This window comes from Branchiostoma floridae, chromosome 11 (assembly GCF_000003815.2).
Source record: "Branchiostoma floridae strain S238N-H82 chromosome 11, Bfl_VNyyK, whole genome shotgun sequence".
NCBI lineage: Eukaryota > Metazoa > Chordata > Leptocardii > Amphioxiformes > Branchiostomatidae > Branchiostoma > Branchiostoma floridae.
The window spans coordinates 19,884,821-19,908,317 of record NC_049989.1 but is presented as its reverse complement, the minus strand read 5'-3'; the positions used below and the strand labels follow the sequence as shown (position 1 = coordinate 19,908,317).

The following is a 23,497-nucleotide window of genomic DNA, read 5'->3' as shown; positions in this document are numbered from 1 at the left end:
GTTAACGTTAGACGTGCAGAAGTTGTAACCTAAACGTGTGGTACTCTCCAAGCAGAGGTTCGGCTCTGGCTCCGCAATATAATAGATAGATATACATTGTACATGTATGTATATTTTGTAGTTTATCTGTGCCATAATTTTTCCTTATCTTTCAGGCAAAATTGCGGCAATGGTTGGATCTTAGCAGGGACATCGTGACACAAGAAGATGATGGGACGTCTGTCGCTTATAAATAGCAGAGAGCACCCTGACTCATAGCTGCATACACACAAGGAACGGCAAAACTGCATCTCACAGACCAATGAACCATCAAACGGAGGCCTCATAAATGTTGAACGTCGTGCGATCTTATGTTGTAAGGTTAACCGGTCGTCCTTGCAGTTTTGTCCAATTGCTGACGCGTCACCAGCTGGTATAACGTCACCGAACAGGCTGCAGTAGGATTGTCGACTTCGATGCGTTTACTTTTTGTGTTGGAACAAAGTTCTAAATCCTAAATGGCGATCTAATGTACTGTCGGTACAGCTTTTAAAAATGGATGAAGAGGACGCGGATATTACGGCCAACGTTTCTCGCTGCTGCATTTCTGCCATAGGGATGCTGGCGAACTTGCTCATCTTGTTCATCGTGACACGCTACCCCGCCATGCGGACTGCTTGCAACGTGTACGTGGCTAATCTGGCGGCGACTGACTTCGCTCTCTGCCTCCTCGCCCTCATCCAGTCCATAGTTGGCATTTCCGAACCACCTTCTGCGCCACAGGAAGGGTCCTCAGGTTTGAGTTTGTCCTACATGCGAAGCTGTGACATCGGCCGTATCTTCGTGGTTTTCCTTGGCTCTGCAAGCGTCTTCTTGCTGACAGTCATCGCCGTGGAACGCTACAGGGCGATAACAAACCCCCTGAGCAGCAGACAACACGGGACCGTGAAACACTCGCGAAGGATCAGTGCTCTGGTGTGGATGGTGGCCGTCCTGGCTGCAGTTATGGACACGATCGCCAGGAACGTTGTCACCGAAGACTGGACTTTCACAGGCGCTAGTTTGTACACTGGAGCCTCGTGTGTCATGTTAAAGATTGAATCGTCTGATGCCAGTCATCCCTTCTTTGTCATGTTGCTCTTGTCCTTTTTGTTCCTCTACGTTTTGCCCAGTTGTATTATAATCCCTCTGTACATCCTCATATTGATCCAAGTGCGGCGGTCTCGCCGTCTGGCCGTGATAGAGACCAGGTCGGGTGACCAGGCGTTTCTCGTTGTGTTCGTCGTGACAATTTTCTTTCTCGTCACAATGCTTCCTTTCTATATCATGTCTTTTCTCATTCATTCATTTGATCCGAACAAAAACTACAATATAACCGGTGTATCTATAGCGCTTTCCTTCCTTGTGTTCAACTCAGTGGCAAACCCGTTTCTCTACGCTCTTCTTGGAAGAAACTTTCGCAACCAACTGAAGAGGATGCTCTGCTGTAAACAGGACACAATGACAACGATACAGACCATCAGCGCAACAAGTCTTTCTGCAGGATCTGTAGGACAAACCCAGGCTACAGATCTAGACGAGACGGGAGAATACCAGGCGACAGGCGGGACAGGCCAGACCATGGTTACAGTCGAGACAGGACAGACCCAGCCTACAGGACAAAACCTGGCTACAAACGGGACAGGACAGATCCAGGCTACAGTAGAGACAGGACAGACCCAGGCTACAGTAGAGACAGGACAGACCCAGGCTACGGTGGAGACAGGACAGACCCAGGCTACAGTAGAGACAGGACAGACCCAGGTTACAGTAGAGACAGGACAGACCCAGGCTACAGTGGAGACAGGACAGACCCAGGCTACAGTAGAGACAGGAAAGACCCAGGCTACAGTAGAGAGAGGACAGACCCAGGCTACAGTAGAGACAGGACAGACCCAGGCTACAGTAGAGACAGGACAGACCCAGGCTACAGTAGAGACAGGACAGACCCAGGCTACAGTAGAGACAGGACAGACCCAGGCTACAGTAGAGACAGGACAGACCCAGGCTACAGTAGAGACAGGACAGACCCAGGCTACAGTAGAGACAGGACAGACCCAGGCTACAGTAGAGACAGGACAGACCCAGGCTACAGAGGAGACAGGACAGACCCAGGCTACAGTAGAGACAGGACAGACCCAGGCTACAGTAGAGACAGGACAGACCCAGGCTACAGTAGAGACAGGACAGACCCAGGCTACAGTAGAGAGAGGACAGACCCAGGCTACAGTAGAGACAGGACAGACCCAGGCTACAGTAGATACAGGACAGACCCAGGCTACAGTAGAGACAGGACAGACCCAGGCTACAGTCGAAAAAGGACAGACCCAGGCTACAGTAGAGACAGGACAGACCCAGGCTCCAGTAGAGACAGGACAGACCCAGGTTACAGTAGAGACAGGACAGACCCAGGCTACAGTGGAGACAGGACAGACCCAGGCTACAGTAGAGACAGGACAGACCCAGGCTACAGTGGAGACAGGACAGACCCAGGCTACAGTCGAGACAGGGCAGACCCAGGCTACAGTGGAGACAGGACAGACCCAGGCTACAGTAGAGACAGGACAGACCCAGGTTACAGTAGAGACAGGACAGACCCAGGCTACAGTAGAGACAGGACAGACCCAGGCTACAGTAGAGACAGGACAGACCCAGGCTACAGTAGAGACAGGACAGACCCAGGCTACAGTAGAGACAGGACAGACCCAGGCTACAGTAGATACAGGACAGACCCAGGCTACAGTAGAGACAGGACAGACCCAGGCTACAGTAGAGACAGGACAGACCCAGGCTACAGTAGAGAGAGGACAGACCCAGGCTACAGTAGAGACAGGACAGACCCAGGCTACAGTAGAGACAGGACAGACCCAGGCTACAGCTGGGACAGAATAGAAGTTATTTTTTTTTGAAGATGCTGTTTGTTTTGTTAAAACCGGTACCAGTACATATAACAAATACTATCTGGGTCCATTTGCAGCTTCTTAGTAGCTATACTTAAAGTAGTAAGATATTTCTGCAACCATGGTGAGCATCACTGAAATCAATAGATAGTAAAGTCATCATCTTGCAAATGAGATAAACATATTGAATATAGCCGCTATGGTAATTCTTGCTTAACAGAACAGCACATTGGGAGAACAATAACAACAATAGTCAAAGGTTTCTAAGATTAAAACTTTATTTTCCACATGTTGCAAACAGCAAATTATGAAAATAGAAGTGATTTTTTTATTCATCAATATATATATATTTCTATATTTGTTTAAGACATAGAATATCATTGCAATTACAGTTCAATTAAGGTTAAAAAATTAATTCGATTCGGAGGAATAAAAGGAAATATGTTTGTGTCACTCAGTCCAGCTCAGATGCTGGCATATTTCATTTGCTGAGAAACAGAATAAAACATAGCTTACATCAAACAAATAATATATTCTCTCAAACGGTATATTGGATATTATTTGGTACACCACAATAGAGCCAGTATATCTGCTACATACCACACAAAGGTTTCCTATACTCCACATTCACAAAGCACCAAACTTGCTGGTCCATCACTGTTTGCAGTTCAACCAATGAGAAAAGAGCAACACTAGGTTGAACCAATGAGAGAGAGAGAGTTGTTGCATGTCCTTCAAATATTTGCAATTCTATGTTTGGACAGGTGTAGGGGGGGGGGTATGATTGTAGTTGCCATTTCCTGTACAAAATATGTTCCTGTCCTTGGTGCTGAAGTCGTATTCTCAGACTTATCAGCATCAAATTTTTGTTCAGTTTTTTTGCTAAGATTAAGAAGAAGTTACCTAACTAGACTTTTTTATTTATTTTGATCACTGTACGTTAGTTGTGCAGCCTGGATATCGAAAAAAAAATTTGGCTGCAACTGAAAACTTAAGACAGCATCTAAGACAAAAATGTGTAAATATGCAACTCATAATAACTTGAAAATATGCCCAGTGTGAACAGGGCTTTAGATCTATAAATGGAAGGCACCTTTGTGACTTTTTTTGCATATTCGGGACTTGGATAATGACTCCTGTAAAACATATTCCTTTTGCTAAACTGAATATTGTTCCCATTGCCCTCAAATTCTTAGTTTCTTCTTCTATCAATAGGCAACATTGATGCAGATTACCTCCTTGACCAGTCAACACAACAGCCATGCAAGGCTCAATGTCATTTACCCCCAAATGGAATCTCATTAGTTCTCGAACTTGCAAACCATTAGCATGATCAATATGTATAGCACCAGTAATCACTTATCACATAATCATATATCTGTACAATTTTAAAATCTCATACCAACACTTGAATTCAGATTGTCTCTGCACAATATCAATAAAAGTAAAATCACAATGTTGTCTTAAACCTAGCTACTATACTATCATCGTGTTATGTAATATATAGCACTGGATATAACTGGTGTCTAAAGGACAAGCATGATTTACAACTTTAAAATTTTCCTGGCATTTTCCATAGTCATTGTATTTAACGAATAGATACTAACACTGAGTCTTGCTTCAAACATTCAAACTTGTTTTCAAAAACTATTTTGTTACATTCAAAACTATATGTAAGATTCTAGAAATACAGGTAAGATACTACAATACTCAAAATATATCAAACAACAACAGTTAACACTATCTAGAGACTTTACCAGTTGTTTGAATTATTTTGTGTCATAAAAATATGTCAGGGTAGAGTCTAGAGATGGGAATCTGACAGAGTTGCTGATTCTGAAAGCAGAGATAATTATTGAAATCTCCATTGACAGAGATTCCAGTTAGGATCTCTCTCAGTATATACTATCTGTACTTCTATTGGCAGGGATCCTGAATAGAGATATACATATAAAAGACATTTTTAGTCTTCAACTACAATTTTGTCACCTCGCAATGATGTATTTATTAAAAACTCAGGATTAATAATTATTGGTGATGCTGCCAGATCACACTTCTCTAGCCTGATGTATGCATACATTGAAATAGGATCATATCAGCTTTCTCTATGTACACAAATTATTTCTATCTATATCAAATATGGAACACTCCCTGAATCATCTTAACATTGCAACAATTTCATGCAAAATGACATTATTATATACATCTACATCAAATAACATTCGTATGTAAGGTTTTATTGCGTAAGGATTAGTGTGATTGTCAGAACACAAAAATGCAACGAGTTACAAACAAGAGAAAAGTGGGCCCAGAATAAGGGCACTGAAACAGCACACATCAAAGAAGGAGATCGGAAAAAAATGATTAAAGTAAATGAATTCAAATTCGCAATTTTTTCTGCCTGCCTACCCCCCCTCTGTTAGCGTTACAACTTAGTAGAACTTTTTCTACATTGTACAGTAAAATATAATGTGTCAGAGGCAACTGTTCGATCTGTCTGAAACACTTGCTGAGTCGCTGGTAGTCAGTTTCATATACTGACTGTCCATAAAGGAGCTGGTGTTTCTATAACTGTATGTGACAATAGCTTTATTGTCGAACTCAAAATGACCACGAATGCTCAATTTTGTCTATATTGCAAAATGAAATCACTGCAAACTAAAATGCATTTTACCATGAGGGATAAATGTTGTTGTCTGTGATGGTCTCACATATTGGATGTAGATACATGAACCTCCTGTGCAACATTGTAACTGTCCATGGGGTCTTCACTGGTGGACATGACGGTCTCCTCAGCTGCCACTGTCTGACTGCCCTGGTGCTCATAGATAACCATACCTGTGGAGGAAGGGTAAAAGGTATAGGAAAAGATAGTTCTCCTAAAGTCTTTTCGAGGCCATACAATGTAGATACAGTCGGTTTTTATCCTCTATGTCTTGGTCACACTATTGGAAGGCGTAGCCCATCCCTCTCCTCCCACTGCCTTTTACCTCCCAAACTGCAGTGAGGTACCCACTTTTACAACTAGTAGGTAATTTTGTCTATCAGAATGGCTATAGGCAATTAAATTCTGTCAAGTCACATCCATCCAGCCTCCCATCCATATTATCTATTTCATCCTGACAGTCTCTCCCTATACACTGTAAGTGTCCCAGGGGTCACAGCAACATTGCATAGGTGACATCAATGGAAAAGTCAGACCACTAATCTTTGCTCCTCAACATTGTGAGAGTGGTTTTGAAAGATCGTACCATCAGAATACAGAAAATATTCAGTCAGATAATGGAATGACAGACTTGGTAGAAGCTTTATCCTATCATCAGCCCTAGGCACTCTTCCTAGCTATAGGAATCTGTCTTCTGTCAGTGGTCCTGTAGTCATGGCAACAGGTGCTCACCTGTGTTATTGGGCACCTGCACCCGCACTGTGGCGCCTTGCTGCAGCAGCTCGCTCTCGTTGGTCCTGCTGGTCTGCAGGTGGTTTGCGTCGCGGTTTTCCGTGACCGTTGCCATGGAAACATGCGCGCTGTAAGGCACCCTGGTCTGCTGCAGGTGCTGCTGTAGTGTCATGTGCTGCTGGTTGGAAGTCTGGTCTGACTTCTGGTGATAACCCATAGCTGGAAACAAACACAACAAATAAGAGCTTGTCTCATCTCTTTGCTGAGCAATAATACATAGCATTGATGTTGCATAATAGTACTCTGTTTGGCCCAGACCTTATCCCCATACAGAGGTCCTGAGTTTGAAATTCCTAAATATTCCTCATTGATGTGCCCTGAGGAAAGGCACTTTAAATGACTTTCATCACTTCACTCAGTTGAAAATGAGTACCTAACTGCGATAGAGTTAGGTATCCATATGCTTGAGCAGTTGAAGAGTCTAATAATATCCACACCTAAAACAGGATAAAGAACCCCCCGACACTTGTTGATAAGAGCAGGGGTTCTTCCTAGTGTGAGCTGGCTTTGAGTACATATGTCCAAAAATGCATCTTGAACTCCGAAGTACAATTTCATGTTTACTATGTTGTGGTGGGGGTTACCAATAGAAACAAACAAACAAACAAACAAACAAAATGCCTTCCACTGGTTTTGCAGCTCGGCCACTGCAGGTATCCGATACAAATAAACCAACGAACAAACAAACAAACTTACACTGGTTTTGCAGCTCAGCTACCGCCTGCATGAACTCCTGCCTGGTCAGTGTTCTGGGGGGCGGTGACCTCCGACCTGACAGGGCCGCCTGGTGCTGAGCGGCCAGCTGACTGTAGATGCCGTGATGAAGAAGCTGATTGGTCGGAACGTTTTGAAGGATCACATGACCTTGTGGTGTTGTACTCAAACCTGGGAAAGAAAATTGAAAAGGTTATCTTTAATTACATTGATGAAGGTTAGACATCCAGGTAAACAAATACGCCCAAAAGCAGATACTCAAGCAGCTGGATGTCACTGACAAAAGAAAGTGGATGCTCTCTGAAAGGTCTGACCGTTTCCAAAATCCTATCCAGTTGCTTGAGTAACTGCTTTTTGGTGTTTTCTGTTATTCAAACAAACAAAGAGGCAGGTGCTGGAAATCTGGCACCAGTGGTGTAAGCTTAAATGTCAGACTCAAGATGTTGAGGTCCTGTGTTTAAAGAGAGTGTGCCAATTCATTTTAGGCCAGCCGCTGCACTGATTCAATCTCTTGGTTTTTGATTTGCTGCTTCATTCTTTCTTAACAATTAGTAGCTTGATTTAATCGCGCTTCTTATTGGCCCGTCCTACATTGCCACGGGGAGGGGCCAGTTACAGCCCTGGACAGCGGAGTTTGCGTTACACAGACTAGTCAATTAGGAAGAAAATGAAAAAGGTTATTATGTGCCATTCAGGGTAATTAAATCAATTATCATTGTGCACAAAAAATGTGTTTTTAAATCACCTTCAAAATCGTTTTTGCAAACAGTTATATATCTTATATATTATCTACTTACTCTGTGCAAATGACAGGACTCCAGGCAGGGGTGTGTGCTGCTGAGGATTCTGGGAGTGAGAGGGTTGTGACGAGGGCTCGGGTGTCTGGGTGTGGCGGGGGCTGCTGTTGTGGTGTATGGGAGTCAACGAACTCACAGGGGGCAATGTCTACAGCAGGGTAAAGAGGGAAGAATGGCAGTTAGTATATCATAATGGTGCTACAAATAAACAAAATTGCATAGTATGTAATGTCTAAAGCAGGAGTAAATAGGAAAGAATAGCAGTTATTATTCATATCATAATGGCATCAGAGATAAACAAAATTGCATCCTTAACTAATCTTGCATGTGCAGGACCTTATTTTTTGTAAGATCATTATTTTACTTAGTACCAGTGTGTTAGTAAATGTCAGAGCCCACTACTTCTTGCTGTGAGTTTGATTCCAGCTGTGTCACTCACCCGATATGCACGCTACCGGAGAGGGTTGCAGTCCTTACTTAGGACAGGACGTTAAGCTGTGGTCCACTGTTCATTTGTGCTTGTCAAAAAAAAAAAACTAGGGGAATTTCCCTGGCACAATGAACCTGTAAATACTGTACATAGCATCTACCCTCTTTGTCACAACCGGTGGAAAACTAGCTCTTCAGTCAGCTAAAACTGGATCAAGATCACTCTCGTTTTTCCTTTTCTTGATATGTAACACGACCATGCCCCCCCTCCTAATTGAACACAAAATGTCCCCATTGTCTAACCTGTAGCTCCCCTGTGTCCATGTTAGCTAGTGTGGTTGTCCCCTGAGTGCGATGGAGCCCACTGGATGGCATGGTCCCTGAAGGGTTAAAATCAACAGAGGGGCTGATGGACATGAAGGGTTAAAGTCAATACAGGGTCATCATTTCACTGATGGGCATTGTAACTACATTCAAATTTGTATGAGTATAAAGGGCATTTTCAGCATCTCAACAGTCATCATTTGCACATGCTTGCACCAAACCTATGGCTTTACTGTCTACAACTTTAGAAGAGCAAAAATGTCAACTGAACAAAATTTAAAAAAACAAGTTCAATCAAAGAATTGACCAAAGCCAACAATTTGCGTGAAAAGTTCAGACATCTACCTTTGTAAGCATTGCATTTTTTACATCATTGAGCCATAACTAGCCAAAATAATATGCAGTGGTATTTGATTATATGATAGTACAGAAGGATTTATGGAATGGTAGTTAATTTGGCCATGTCTATGGATAAAAACTCCTATGAGAAGGATGATAATGACTTACCATTTCTAAGACAGAATGCATTTATAAAGAAGATACACTAAGAATTGATGCTACCTGTACATGATATAAATATACAAAGACCAGCAGACAGGTTTGCCTGAGGAGTCGTCTCACCTGGTACCATGACAACAGAGGTGTGGTGTGTGGGCGTGGCAGCTGAACTGGCCATGACCGGCTGCACTGGAGGCTGCTGGGATTGGTTAGCTGCCTGGTACACTGCTTCTGTGGATTCAAACAGTAAAAAAAACTGTTATAAAATAGTTCACTATCTATATAGCCTCCTTGCTGTTAGCTAACACAATCTTCAGATGTGATCCTGTCCTTGGTACTGATTTAGCTGTATTTTAGATGAGACATTACATGTGTGTCTAGATTCCTGCTGCTGGGACTGGTTAGCAGCCTGGTACACTAAATAACACTGTAAAACTGCTACTGTTAGCTACAATCTTTGGGTGTTGTCCTGTCCTTGGTACTGATTTAACTGTTTTGGATGAGAAATAACATGTGTGTCTAGGTTCCATTGCTGTTGGGACTTTTTAGCTTCCTGGGAAACTGCTTCTGTCAATTCAAACAGTCTAACACTGTTATAAAACAAGTTATTGTTGTCCTATGATCTTCAGGTGTGGCACTGTCCTTGGTACTAATTTAGCTCTATTTTGGATGCGACATTACATGTGTCTAGATTTTATTGCTGCTGGGACTGGTTAGCTGCCTGGTACACTGCTTTTGTCGTTTCAAACAGTCAAAAAAACTGTTATAAAACAGGTCACTCTCTATATAACCTCCTTGCTGTTAGCTACAATCTCCAGGTGTGGTCCTGTCCTTCGTACTGATTTAGCTATTTTTTGGATGAGACATTTCATTTGTGACTAAATTCCATTGGTGCTGGGACTGGTTAGCAGCCTGGTACACTGCTTCTGTGGATTCAAACAGTCAAAACACTGTTATAAAACAAGTTATTGTTGTCCTATGATCTTCAGGTGTGGCACTATCCTTGGTACTAATTTAGCTCTATTTTGGATGCGACATTACATGTGTCTAGATTTTATTGCTGCTGGGACTGGTTAGCTGCCTGGTACACTGCTTTTGTCGTTTCAAACAGTCAAAAAAACTGTTATAAAACAGGTCACTCTCTATATAACCTCCTTGCTGTTAGCTACAATCTCCAGGTGTGGTCCTGTCCTTCGTACTGATTTAGCTATTTTTTGGATGAGACATTTCATTTGTGACTAAATTCCATTGGTGCTGAGACTGGTTAGCTGCCTGTTACACTGCTTCTGTCGATTCAAACAGTCAAAACACTGTTGCAAAAGTTACTGTTAGCTAAAATCTTTAGATGTGGTGCTGCCCTTGGTACTGATTTAGCTGTTTTTTTGGATGAGACATTAAATGTGTGTCTAGATTCCATTGGTGCTGGGACTGGTACACTGCTTCTGTCAATTTAAACAGTAAAAACAGTTACAAAAGTTACTGTTAGCTGCAATCTTTAGGTACGGTCCTGTCCTTGGTGCTGATTTAGTTGTTTTTTGAATGGGACATTACATTGCATCTAGGTATCATTGTGTGGGGAGCATGAATTATATCACACTTGTACCTACAGTCAGACAGAGTGCAAAACTGGTGATTTATTTTGTCTAAAAGCAGTTTTTCAGGTATGCAAAACAAAGGCATTGACTCACCTTTTAGGCTAGCCGGCACCTGATGCTGCTGTTGCTGGTGAGGGAGCTGATGTTGTTGCTGCTGCTGCACCTGGCTCTGCTGCAGCTGCTGTTGTAGCTGCAGTAGGAGAAATGGTAAAAGAGCCTACCATAAAACAAGATGGAGCTACACTTCTAGGAAGGTTTCAAAACATACACACTGTGGTCTTGTCTTGGTGTTGTCTCTTGCCAAAAAAAACAACAACTGTCTTAGCATGATTTACATAAGAGTGGCAGTAGCATACAATTCTTCTGAGTTAGTGACTTTGAAAATTGTTCAACTGCTTTCTCCAGTTTGATGTAATACCTGCTGCTGCTGCGTCTGCTGCTGTGGCTGTGGTGCCTGTTGTTGCTGAGGCTGCTGGGGGATCTGCTGCTGCTGGTATGCGTCCATGGCCAGCTTGTGTCTGAAGGCCTCCTCTTTCCTCCGGTTGGCAAACCAGTTGTAGACTCGCACCTCGGTCACCAGGTTGGAGCCAAGACCACTGGCCTGGCTGGGAGACACTCCTCTCTGCAGGCATTCCGCTCTGTGATGAGAAGATGGACATTTTTGCAGACATTAGTACTTTATATTCTACATGGTCAAGTTACCAGTGCTAGCCACCAACTAGTTGGGTAGCACTGGCTGGAATGTTTATACAGCATAATAAACCAAGGCAAACAAGCTGCTAGGGGGCCAAACCTACACCACATCTTCCTTACATGAAAAGCAAGGGGGCCAAAAATAGACCTTAGGCTATGCATGCTGACCCCATATATCCCCAAACATACACACATCCACAGGCAGACATGTCAAAAACAATATTTTAATTTTGCATGGAGGTTTTCATATCAATGGTTGGTCAAACGTCTTGTTTCTTGAATTCTTTATTTGACTTCTTGAATTCTTTATTTGAATTCTTTATTTGAATTCTTGAATTCTTTATTTGAATTCTTGAATTCTTTATTTGAATTCTTGAATTCTTTATTTGAATTCTTGAATTCTTTATTTGAATGTAATTTGAAGGGAGTTACATAATAGTTCTCAATTATATTGGTCTTCTAAAGCCAGTCAAACAGTCATAACACTGTCAACAAATAAATTATTGTTGTCCTGAACAACAATCAGACCAAAGTGACTTCCCCAATTAACGTCCACCCTTGCAAGACAGGGAACAACGGACGCTTAACCGGATAGTGAGTGAGTGTGTGTGTGAATGCTTCAGGTGTGGTACTGTCCTTGGTGCTGATTTTGTTCTCCATGGCCTATTCCCTTGTATGGGGAGCCTATGGCAAGACATTCAAACAGTCATAACACCATTAACAAGTTATTACAGTCCAAAATGCTTCAGGTGAGATACTGTCCTTGGTGCTAATTTAGTTATTCCTCACTCCTGCTGAGGACGCCCTGTGGAAAAACTCACTCCTGGAATCTGACCTTCCCGAGGGTTCTCTCCAGGGATACCAAGCTAGCCGAGGAAGACCTGGGTGTATGGCAGACAGACTGGCATGTGCTACAGTGGTGCATGGACTAACCCCATCCCCCGGGGGTGGACAGATGATGATATGCAGGTTAGTGCAGGTAAAATTCGAGCTGTGCAGGTATTTCTGGTGTCTACCTGCACCTAACCTGCACTGGTCCATGTACTGGGTAAATAATAGCAATATTCTTCAACAATTTTAGCATGATCCATACTTCCCAAACTCAGAGTGGTGCAGGTGAAATTTGTCTGTTGCAGGTAGTTTTCAGTGTTACCTGCACCAGTGCAGGTATGCAGAAAAAAGTATTTCGAGCCCTGTAATGATATTCCTTTTCTTGATACCATACCTGTTACATTCCTCTACCAGTGCCTCCCTCTCTTCCTTACTAGGGTTGCGCTGTCTCTGGTAAGCCTCGTACAGAATCCTCTGCGATGCAGGCCCCCACTTGAACCGGTTTCTCCTGGCCCTTTTACTGTCCGGTCCGTAGTCGTACCCGTCGTCGAGGTCCAGCCCGGTGGTGCCGGCAAACTCTACAGCATAGAAATCTTCCATTCAGGTGTTAGAAACACATCGTGGTAATCAGTCGGTGATTTGTGTTTTGATCATGAACAGAAGATAATAGCAGAGGTTGATGATTTACTCACCGAGCAGATATTAGGCTCCGACTGTTTTTGTTCTTTTTTAGGCATTTTTATCAGGCTTCCTCTTTTTTACCTAATGTCTGCTTGGAGAGTAGGGATGATTATGATATTGGATGAAATTGAAATGGTGATCTGGTATGAAGCAAAGTTTCAGGCAGAGCCTTACGCGTGGTCTATACAATCTCTGCTTAACTGGGCTGAGGTTTCCACTTTTAGGTATGGCCTCCTTTTGTTTTCTGTACCTGAAGCCAAAGTGGAAAACCTCTACTCAGTGTAGGAAAGCCTCCCCGAGATATATTGAACAGGCCACAGGCAAGGCTCAGCATTGGAAAAAAGGTAGATGGGAAGAGACAGCATGATTGGTATGATCTGAAAAAATCCATTTTGTTCACTTCTTCTCCTATACACCTTTATCATCCATTTGAGGATACTTTTCCTTTACTCACTGACTCGGTGACTTTCTCACTGACTGTCTGAGTGACTCACTGACTCACTCGCTAACGCCTACCAAACTTTGCATTAAGTTTCCTTTTACGATCAAAGGGTAACTTTCTCCTTCCATTTGATTACAAAGAAAGAAGCATGTCTAGTAGCTGTCCATGAAGTTTGAAAGAGATCTTATTTTCCTGTGATACCTTCGTACAAAAAAATTTTTTTTATATGAATCTAAAGGTCAGTAAAATTGCAAACTCACGTTGTTGGACCTCTCTCTGTTTCCTGTCGAACCAGCTGTACAACAGCGCCCTCTTCTGGTTCTTCATGGGAGTGCCCTTGTTGAGGTGCTGTGAGAGGTGGCTCTGGTTCAGGCCTGTAGCGTCCACCACCTCCCGCTGGGGGATGTTGTGCTGCTGCATGTAGGACTTGATGATCTTGGCTGCCTTCCATGGATCCTCTCTAGTGCAGGAAAGAGAAATGCCTGATTTAGTACAGAATTTTCTATCAATGAGCCTAGTAATACACTCAAGAAGGGGATGTTGTGCTGCTGCATGTAGGACTTGATGATCTTGGCTGCCTTCCATGGATCCTCTCTAGTGTATGGTAGAGAAACGGTTGATTTAATTCAGACTTTTCTTATGAATGAGTCTTACACTTTAGAAGGGGGTGTTGTTTTTCTAATACTAGTAACATGCATTGGCATAATACCGGCCGTAAGACTTATACCGGCCGATCAAAAATAATGGAATTTAAAGAGATCTACACAATCATGCAACAATAGTTATTTCTGAGGTATGCACACTTCAGACATCTAGGTGTCCAATACATCATTTACAAAGCATCGATTACAATGCATTCGAAGACAACAAGGCAAAAAGTTTTCAGTATCTTTTTCGGAACAGGCAGCTCGTCGTTGGACGAACACACTGTCACATTCATTGCCAAATTTGTACATCATAATTACACATGCTCACGGCACAAGACGCACATGATTCAACAACAATCTTGAATTTCTGTTGGTGACCTACAACTCATATAAAAGTGTGAAGAACCGTTGCATAATAGCCCGGATCTACGACTGAATGGGCAAAATTGAACGTACGCAGCCATTTTCCCGCCATTTCTATATCTACGCTAGCAGTGAAGTGTTACGTCACAGCGGTTGTGACGGACAAAAGTTAAATGAAAATTCTTGACAGTATACGTCCGTTTTCTCATGACATTTTGTATGCTCATGCAGGTTTATGTTTTATGCATTTACTAACAGAAAAGGAAGGAACATGGAGGATGTATAAAGGTACATAGCGACAGTTAATTGTGCCATCTTTCTTCCAGCCGGTATTTTGTACCCCCTCCCAACAACGCGCCCGTTCGCCGTGTAATTCTGCGGCGTGTTACAATTACGATATTACGCTTCTAGCAGGACAAGAGTGGCAGAAAAGTTACACAGAAGAAGTGGCAAGGGTAAGCTATAACAGCAACATGTAACTGGAGAAAATGATGCGTTGACAATTTGTCAAATCAGTATGGCTAGAGAAATCGTCGTAAACGTGCCGGTATTATGATAATAGATGTTAATAGGCAATAGATTAAGATTCTAGAAAATGCAGCCATGGATTCTCTCTGGTGCAGGAAAGAGAAATGCTAGCTTAGATGCCTGTTTCTTCGGCCTATATACAGCACAACTCATTGGCTCTAGGGCCAGCATGACCCTAGTGCTCTAGGTCCAGTATCTCCCTAGTGTAGGTAAGAGAATTATGCTTTTTAGTACAGTGCATCAAATGCATTCCTTGTATTTGGCACACAAGAGGCTAGAATATCTAAAATACCTATGTTGCAAACTTTGCCTACAAGTGTCACTGACCAATTAGATTGTCATTTGAGCCCTGTCAATTAAAATGTCAAGGATGTCAATCAACATTATAGTTCATCTGGGCCCTACCAAACACATAGCTGGCATGTGCAAATAACCTGATGTTTCAACATGATGCTTTGACACATTGAGACTCAATTTACCTTGTTAATTCACGCTATTATGATCTTTTGTTTGATTTGGCATCAAAGTCATCTATTTACACACATTTAATAACCAACATTTTCAACCAACAGTAACCTAAGACATGAAGCCTAGAGATAGAAAGGCAATGACTCTAATAGTACAATGTAGTTGAATTACTGACACTGGCTCCTTCCTTATAGATGTGTCAAACAAAGATTGGTCTTTTTTAATTACTTTTCTGGACTCAAAATAGTTTTTTCTTTCTTTCTGGTAAGATACGTGATTCAAGATACACTTTACAATGTACTTTAAGTTTCGTATACACATAATAAAATATTATTTTTAGCCTGTCAAATTGGAAGTTGTTTGAATTTTTCTTAACAATGTTAAATCGAAAAGCGAATTATTCATTTCAGGGCGTTCTTTGTTTCACTTACAAATGTACTTGTCATGTTGAATGCTGTGTCATTATAGATATAAACTTAAACTTTGTAACTCTAACAAACATGTTATATAATGACTATGTGAACTTAAGTTATTAGCTGACTGTGATATAACTGGTGTCTCTTAATTAGATGTTGAGGACAAGCTGTGTTGGTTTACTCTAGGAGATTATCTTATTTGTCCATCAGAGCTTGTTTGTAGAGAGATAAGACAGACAGGACTGACCAGGCTACCTGAGGGTCAGCCGGTCACTCAGGGGTCAGACATTGTTTTGTTGTGACCTTATAACTTGTAATTATTATACCACAGACGTGAATAATGTTAAGCTATTGGCTGGGGAAATTGGTTACTTAGCAACCATTGCTATTAAAGAAACAAGCATTTTGAATTAGCTCCACCCTTGAAAATGTTCTCAAGATTCATCATACAAAAGTTCATGCTTTTATCACATTTTGAGCAATTGTAGCTACATTTTGCACCAATCGCCTGGACTATTCTTTTGCCCTTTTTTAAGACAGTGACAATATTGGCAGAAATATTGTCTCCACTTTTATATAGTTGAGAGCATCACATTGTCATATTCCTGACAGTGTCGTATCTGAGCCAGGGACTGAACCAACTTTTGGCCACTTTAGGTGAAATCCATCACTTTTCACTTTTCTTTTCCCTAGTAACAAAAAAAATGAAGAAGAGTGATGTATGTCACTTGAAAAGTCTGAAAGTAAATCTCCTATTTTTATCCAGTTGTAGAGATTGAATTGCCTCACAGGCTATTAATAGCATCATCTTGTGGAAAAAGGGAAAAGAAAATAAAGAAATAAGGTTTTTCCGTTGCTTGTTCCCTATATCCTTGACCTATTGGTTGACATATGTTAACTGCTGGTAATACTTATACACAGAATTAGTGACAGTCACGATAAGTCTTTCCAGAAAATCATTGATGAATGGAATGAGGAATGATGAAGCATTAAAATTTTATTTTAATTAGAAGCTTTTTACTTCTAAGAAAGAGAATACAATGAACTCTTGTCAAGAACACATAAAGCACACTGTGCTGGTTTTGACGTACATGTATTCACATTCCTTTGACATCCATGGTTCCCTGGGCCAGTTCCTGCAAAACAACTGGGCAGGTCCACGAAAATGCCTGGCTACCACTGTGGTGTCAAGTAGGGCAAACACGCCGTGCGTTCCAAATCAACTCCCGGACGAACAATAGGACGCTTTAGCTTATTTACCCAGAGAAAATTGGACCAACCAGCCCTGTTATTCAGGTAAAACTCTTGAAAACAACCCGAGCAAAGTCCAAGTGCCCAAGAAACGAGGCAGGAGAAATCCACCACGCACGCAACGGCAGATGTTAGGCGAAACTTTCACTACGGGAAAACCCGCTCAATTATTAACAGTGAAATTTTTACAGCAATTACAGTTTTACAGAGCGTTTGTAAATGAGTGGCGCATCTCTGTCCCGGGTAGCCAATTGTTGCAGTGGAAGCCTTTTATAAGTCAGCCATCTAACCACATTGTACCATAATTCTTAGTTGATGATTGTTGTTAATATGTGAATACAAGTTCAGATTACCCCGGGAGGCTTTCCCCGCGGAAATTGAACATTGTTTACGTGTCCGTGCAGTGCCAGACTGTTGTCTGGCACATTTGCAGCAAATCTTGCATGCGAAATCCTGTAACTACCTGTAGCCAGTGCAAACACGGGTATTAGTAACCGAACAATGTTCAGCCACTTATCTGCAAACCAATCAGTTACCTAACCGTTTTCGCTTCTTTTTACCCACCACACTTCCCTTTTTTTATCAACTCTTCGAAAGGTTATGCAACTCTGACCTCAAAATGTACGTTTCAAGGAAAACCAGGGCTTGGATTCAGAGGAATGGGGGTCTGTTTGGTAAGGTTGTTTCTGTGGAAAATATGTGCACAGAGCAGGCCATAAAGTAATGCAGTACAATGGTGTTTACCGAGGACTTGCTTGCGGAGCTGGCGTGGGGTCACAAACAGGTGACGACCGGTAAAAGGTCACGAAAAGGTGATGCGTTTTCATCCAGGTGAAAAAAGTGACATTTTTCACGAATGTCACAAAGTTTGCAACATATTTTTTGGGTTTATGTAGGCAAAAAGAACGGTAAAAGATCACAAAATGACCGATAAGAGATCATAAAAAGGTGATGGGTTTTCATTCAGGTGAAAAAAGTGAGTTTTCATAGGAGGCCACAACTTAGTTTTCAAAATATTTTTCTGGTTTATGTAAGGCAAAAAGAATGGTATAAAATCACAAAACGACTGGTAAGAGGTCACAAAAAGGTAATGGGTAATTTTGTAAAAAAGGTGAAAAAGAGACTTTTCATAGAAGGTTATAAAAGTTTGCAACATTATTGAACTAGTTTAACTGTATTAAATATCCGGCACAAAAATTGGTTTCACCCTTTGTACATTCCTTGACAAAGACTGGTGCTCTTCGGTCCAATTTTTGTGTTGGATATTACAGTTAAACTAGTTCAATGATGACTTCTACCAAAACAGATGAACTTTCAAGTTAAGTTTGCAACATATTTTCCTGGTTTGCTCAGGCAAAAATAATTGTATCTGATAATAACCAAGAACTACAAGTAGTAGATATCAAGTCGACGAGCATACGTTTGAAGCTTTCATTATTTTGCACATGTAAAACATACTATATTAGTTTCATTGCAGAAGTACCCAGGTATCAATATTCAGTACAACAGTTCTGTCTTAATCCATGAATGAGACAACAATGGAAAGTGAATATCACTTTTAGGCTACCGTGGCTTAAATTTCTTAATACAGTCTGAGTTAAATTTTTCTTCTTATCTTCAAGTTAGTGCTGCCAGGGTTTACTTTTTTATTCTATTTGACAATAAAACACAAAATATCAGATATACTGTTATACATGCTACTACTTAGACTTTACATTAAGATTTTAAAGATATCAGTTCTATAACAATACAAAGAGGATGATGAAAACGGAAACAAAAAGCACCACCCTGGACAAAGAAACATCTAACGCATTAAAGAACAGAAATCTTTCAAAAGTTTACAAAGTCCCTAAATCCTGATCTTTCAACACATGTCAGTCAACCCAGAATTGATCCAAAGTAAAGAGTGCACAACCATGGTATCATGTTCCCAAGACTTGCTGTCATCTCAAATTGGGCGTGAAAACTTGATGGAGCATGTAATAGTCTTTGTAATGGGAACAATGGGTGGTGAGAAGGAGACAATAGGACTGTTGACAACGCCACTTGTCCCTGCATGTGGCCTGGTGTGTTGTAATAAGCTAAAGGTGGTGACAAGCTACATGTAATCTATCTCTTGTGGTTCTGGACTTCATCTGAGTTAGGGCTCATCAATTAAATCAGCCTGGTACCATTGGTATCCAAGCATTTCACAGCCAGCCACAGACTCTCCCTGAAATTGATCTGGTTTGGAAAAAGAGGAGCAGAAGAGTATGTGGTGATCTAATATGAGGGTCTGCATGGGGGGGTCTTGGTAACGCTTAACGTTGAATTCACGAGGCCCGGTAACGCTTAACGGTAAATTCAGGAGGCCCGGTAACGTTTAACGGTAAATTCAGAAGGAGTTACAACGCATAAAACTTAAGTAACATTGACGTGCATTCCTATTCAAAGAGCGCTATCTATAGTAGTTATGGTAAATGCAGAAAAAGTGTTCGCGGTGGATTAATGTTCGCTGTTTTCGCGGTGAACTTAAAACCAGCGCGAACATTTTCTATTATTGTATTAGACTGCAGTCTATGGTGTTACCGCGAAATTAAAACAACCGCGAAAAGTCCCTTTTCCCGCTACCTCGAAATTAAATCCCCGCGAACTTAAATGCAATTACAGTATATCAATGGGTGAAAATATCCGACTAATCACATTGTGTTAAGCAAAAGGTGCCCAGAACCCGGAGGAATGACAGGGACAATGTCCATGACATCTGTAAATTGACGGAGGCAGATCTAGAGTTCCCGGCCCGCCACAGAAACAGCGGCAGCAAATTTCTTATGGGGGGATTTAACTATTGTTTCAGCACATGGAGCGCCAAAGGCGCGACGCGTCCCAGGGGGGTCCGGGGGTATGCCCCCCCTGGGAAAATTTTAAAATCAAGACCCTCTTAAATGCTATTTCCTGCATTTTTCGACAAATTTTGCCGACCGACTAAGCTAGGTTGATTTTGACATTTTTATCAAATTACACATGGTTATAGCTTTGGCCTCCGACCCCAGAGCCCCCGACATACTATTTTACCATTTAGATTCAAGCTCGGAAGGCACGAGACGTTACAATATAAGTCCGGGGAAATTTTAAAATCTGGACCGTCTGAAACGCCATTTACTGCCTTTTGAAGGACAGATTTTGCTGTAAGACGAAGCTAAATTAGATATAACATTTTATTAGACTAATTTAGAGAGAAGAGGTTTTTTGTGCGAAAACACACGCCCCTAACTTATTTTCGCCATGTGCCAAGGGTGCAAGCCGTCGCAAGGGAGGTCCGGAGAAACCTCGTTTTCTGCATTCTAGGAGTACTTTTTGCCCGAAACTAAGCTTGAAACGGAAATCTGTATGAGTGATAAAGTTTTTGAGTGCAACGCTTCCGCAACATATTTTATCCTGTCCAGAGCCGAAGGCAGGGAGGCTCGGAGAAATTTTGAAATATGGACCCTTTGAAACGCCATTTCCTGCATTCTCAGGGGTTCTATGCATTAGACTTCGTGTGTATAACGGGTTACGAAGAATTTCTTGGTAACGCTTAACGGTGAATTCCGGATAACAAATAACGATTAACGTTGAATTAAAACGACCAATAACGCTTCACGAAGAATGTACCGATAACGATTAACGGTGAATTAGAGTGGGTCAGTAACGATTAACGGTGAATTAAAATGGCTTGTAACGCTTAACGGAAAAAGGCATGCAGACCCTCTAATATAATATATCAATTGGCCAAAAAAACAGTGTCAATGTGAAAAGAAAGAAAGTAACGTTAGATGAAATAACCGAACTAACAGTTTTAGATACCAAGGTCTTTTAAATTTCTTTGGTCGCTGACATTTTGGAGTAAACATTTATCGTCATAAGGCATGATCAGTATGGAAACAGAGGACTGAGAGAAATACTTGCAGAAGGTGCAGATAGTAGGTATTCACTCCCCAAGATGATCCCTCACTGGATGAAATCTAATCAAAAGGGGGAATAAATTGCCAGGAGTGTTTGGTCACCATTGGTTTTCACTTCCTTGCTCTTCCAAGGAATGTAACCCTTACAATGTGCTCTTACTCTCCTGTCCAATTATTCTCCCCAGTTTTTCAAAATTCTACAATTCACAACCCCTTAGAGGTGTACTGTTAACACATTGAACTGTAAAGGTACGTGCTTTTCCTTCAACTTTCTTTTCATCCATTGGGATCAGTGTTATTTCTTTTACCCAAGAACCAAGAAATTGATTTGTTGCAGGTCCAGGCCTGCTGGTTTGTGTCTAGCTGTTGGGGATTACATCCACTCTACCATCTTAACCCCTGTCACCACTACAGCCATTTATTACCTAGTCTTGAATTATTGGATTCAGCTGGGAAATGCTTAAAGCTGCCAACTAAATTGCCTAATGTCATTGATACAGGAAGAATTGAATAAGAATCTCTCTTTGGGGATGAATCAGGTAAAAAAAATAAAAACAGTACAGCAAAAGGCTTAAAGAGAAATACTTTCTTTCTGAAGAATGATAAAATTTTAAGGAAAGTGAGTTCTAGGAGCCACAGTTTCTGGGTACTTAATTACAAGACTTAAGGAAATGTGACTTTAGGAAATGTGACATTATCTTATGTGTGTATAGATAATTGGCATTTCAATTATTTGATGTAAATATACATATGGGTTTACAAACTATAAATGTTTCCATTTCAATTTCTGCATATAGTGATAGAAAATGAACTTGTGACTGAAAATGAGTAAGAGTAAAGAACAGAGAGTGAGACAAGGGCAGAAGCCTAAGTAAAATGGGTACTTTTATACAAGATTGGAAGTTAGATTGTCATAAAAGAAAGCAGAATATGTACTACTAGTAGTAAGTATACCATGGCATAAGAAGAGAAGGGCTGTACGAATGCATATGTGTCAACGGCTTGTAAACAATGTTGATTTTCTTTGTCCTGACATTTTTCTACATCTTGCGTTTTTTTCCCTGGCTCCGGGGGAAATACTAATTAGGATCTGGTATTCACATTTACATGGAACCAATTAGTCCCAACAACAGATCTAGATTAGTAGATAACCCTTAAAAATTTACTCGCTTTTGGATCTTTTGGGGCCACAACTAAACGGACGTACGTTGATAAAAACTACACCTTGTAAAGGTTATAGTATTGAGTCGTGTATCAGTAACCAAGCCTTGTTGATGATTAGCGATATTTGTTATTTGTTGTCAGTCACGCCAGATTTAAAACTTCTGGCAGGGGGAATGGCCTGATCTGACCCAGTTTTACGGAGTTGATTTATGATTGTTTTTGCGTGCCTGTAGTAGGCGGGGAAATGCCTTGTCGGATTAGAAGGAAAACAGAAAAAAAGGAAGATCAAAACGAGCGAGAGTAGAATATATTCCGCATTTCCGTAGGCCAAGCTTCTACTACCAGCAGGGATCTTATATAAATGTCTAATACATGAATTTAGGAATTATGTAGGAACCGGCCGAGTACATAGCTATATCTGTAGACTAAGCGGATCAGACAAGCCGTTTTAAACATGCAGAAGCGATTAGCAACATGCCGAGCTCAGGCCATCCCTTCTACAAACTTGGAAAAGGTCACCCAGAGTTCACCGATTCCAACAGGTGTTTTTATATCGTTACCTGTCTGTGTGGTGAAAGTCAAAGGATCTCACCTTAACAGGTGTTCCACCAAGCTGCCGGGTTGACCGTTAGATCTGAGGTGAGCGAATTTGGCGTGGAAGGCGCGCTCGTTCTCCTTCTCGGAGCCGGTACGACTGCGTCCCGAGGGACCGCGATCGGCCTGGTGGTGGTTTCTGCCGACCGCTTCCTCCATCGCTTCATCTTCGTCTTCGTCAACGTCGACCTCAAGTTTGGACACTCGCAGGACCTCTTCTTGGTCCTCCTTTTCCCGATCTACCTGTGTGGACTGGAGCCATTGGATCAACTCTTCCTTCGTGAGCCCGGAGTTTAGCAAAGCTTGAAGAAGTTCTTTCTGCAGGGGAGACAAGTCGGGAACCATGTTGAGCGGGACTCACATTTTATGTGTACACTACCCGAACAGTCATCAGCTGAGCGCGCCAGACCAGGAAAAGTTTACTCCTGACGTCACACGTGGGCTTTGCCCGGAGACGGACTCCCCATTGCGGAATTTAATATGCAAATGAGGCTACGTCATCTAATTATACACGCAAATGAGGCTACGTCACCTCATTATGTATGTAAATGAGGTAGGCCTTGTTCATACCCTTACGAGGTGTGACGCGCCTGCAGTGACCTCTGACATTCTATGACCTTTCACCCGAATATGTGCGTATATTTATATTTTAAGTGATAATCAGACCTTTTCGTATCGTACAAATGAATCAAAACACAAATGTCAATAAGGAATGAATTTTTGGGAGGTGAACGGAAAGATAAGTTTTGCAAATGACACTGGGA

At 41.7% G+C, this 23,497-nt stretch overlaps 2 protein-coding genes across 5 annotated transcripts; one reads left to right on the top strand and one right to left on the bottom strand.

Moving 5' to 3' along the window:
- The first annotated feature begins 78 nt into the window (after positions 1-78).
- LOC118425350 (somatostatin receptor type 1-like) lies at positions 79-3,688 on the top strand. Its single transcript, XM_035834159.1, has 2 exons — positions 79-1,761; positions 3,683-3,688. The coding sequence occupies exons 1-2, from the start codon at positions 535-537 to the stop codon at positions 3,686-3,688; spliced, it is 1,233 nt and encodes a 410-aa protein (XP_035690052.1). The 5' UTR covers positions 79-534.
- On the bottom strand, positions 3,179-23,399 carry LOC118425492 (hepatocyte nuclear factor 1-beta-like). 4 transcript variants are annotated; one of them, XM_035834352.1, is made up of 12 exons: positions 22,732-23,399; positions 13,919-13,973; positions 13,640-13,784; positions 12,651-12,849; positions 11,151-11,370; positions 10,826-10,922; positions 9,261-9,368; positions 8,619-8,695; positions 7,887-8,034; positions 7,072-7,260; positions 6,316-6,534; positions 3,179-5,756 (listed from the first exon to the last, which is right to left on the bottom strand). In XM_035834352.1, the coding sequence occupies exons 1-12, from the start codon at positions 23,076-23,078 to the stop codon at positions 5,626-5,628; spliced, it is 1,935 nt and encodes a 644-aa protein (XP_035690245.1). In that variant the 5' UTR covers positions 23,079-23,399; the 3' UTR covers positions 3,179-5,625. The 4 variants fall into 4 exon arrangements, with proteins under 4 accessions (XP_035690245.1, XP_035690247.1, XP_035690246.1 ...); XM_035834354.1 differs by having other exon boundaries at positions 12,651-12,834; XM_035834353.1 differs by lacking the exon at positions 13,919-13,973 and having other exon boundaries at positions 13,640-13,839.
- Positions 23,400-23,497: the final 98 nt, after the last annotated feature.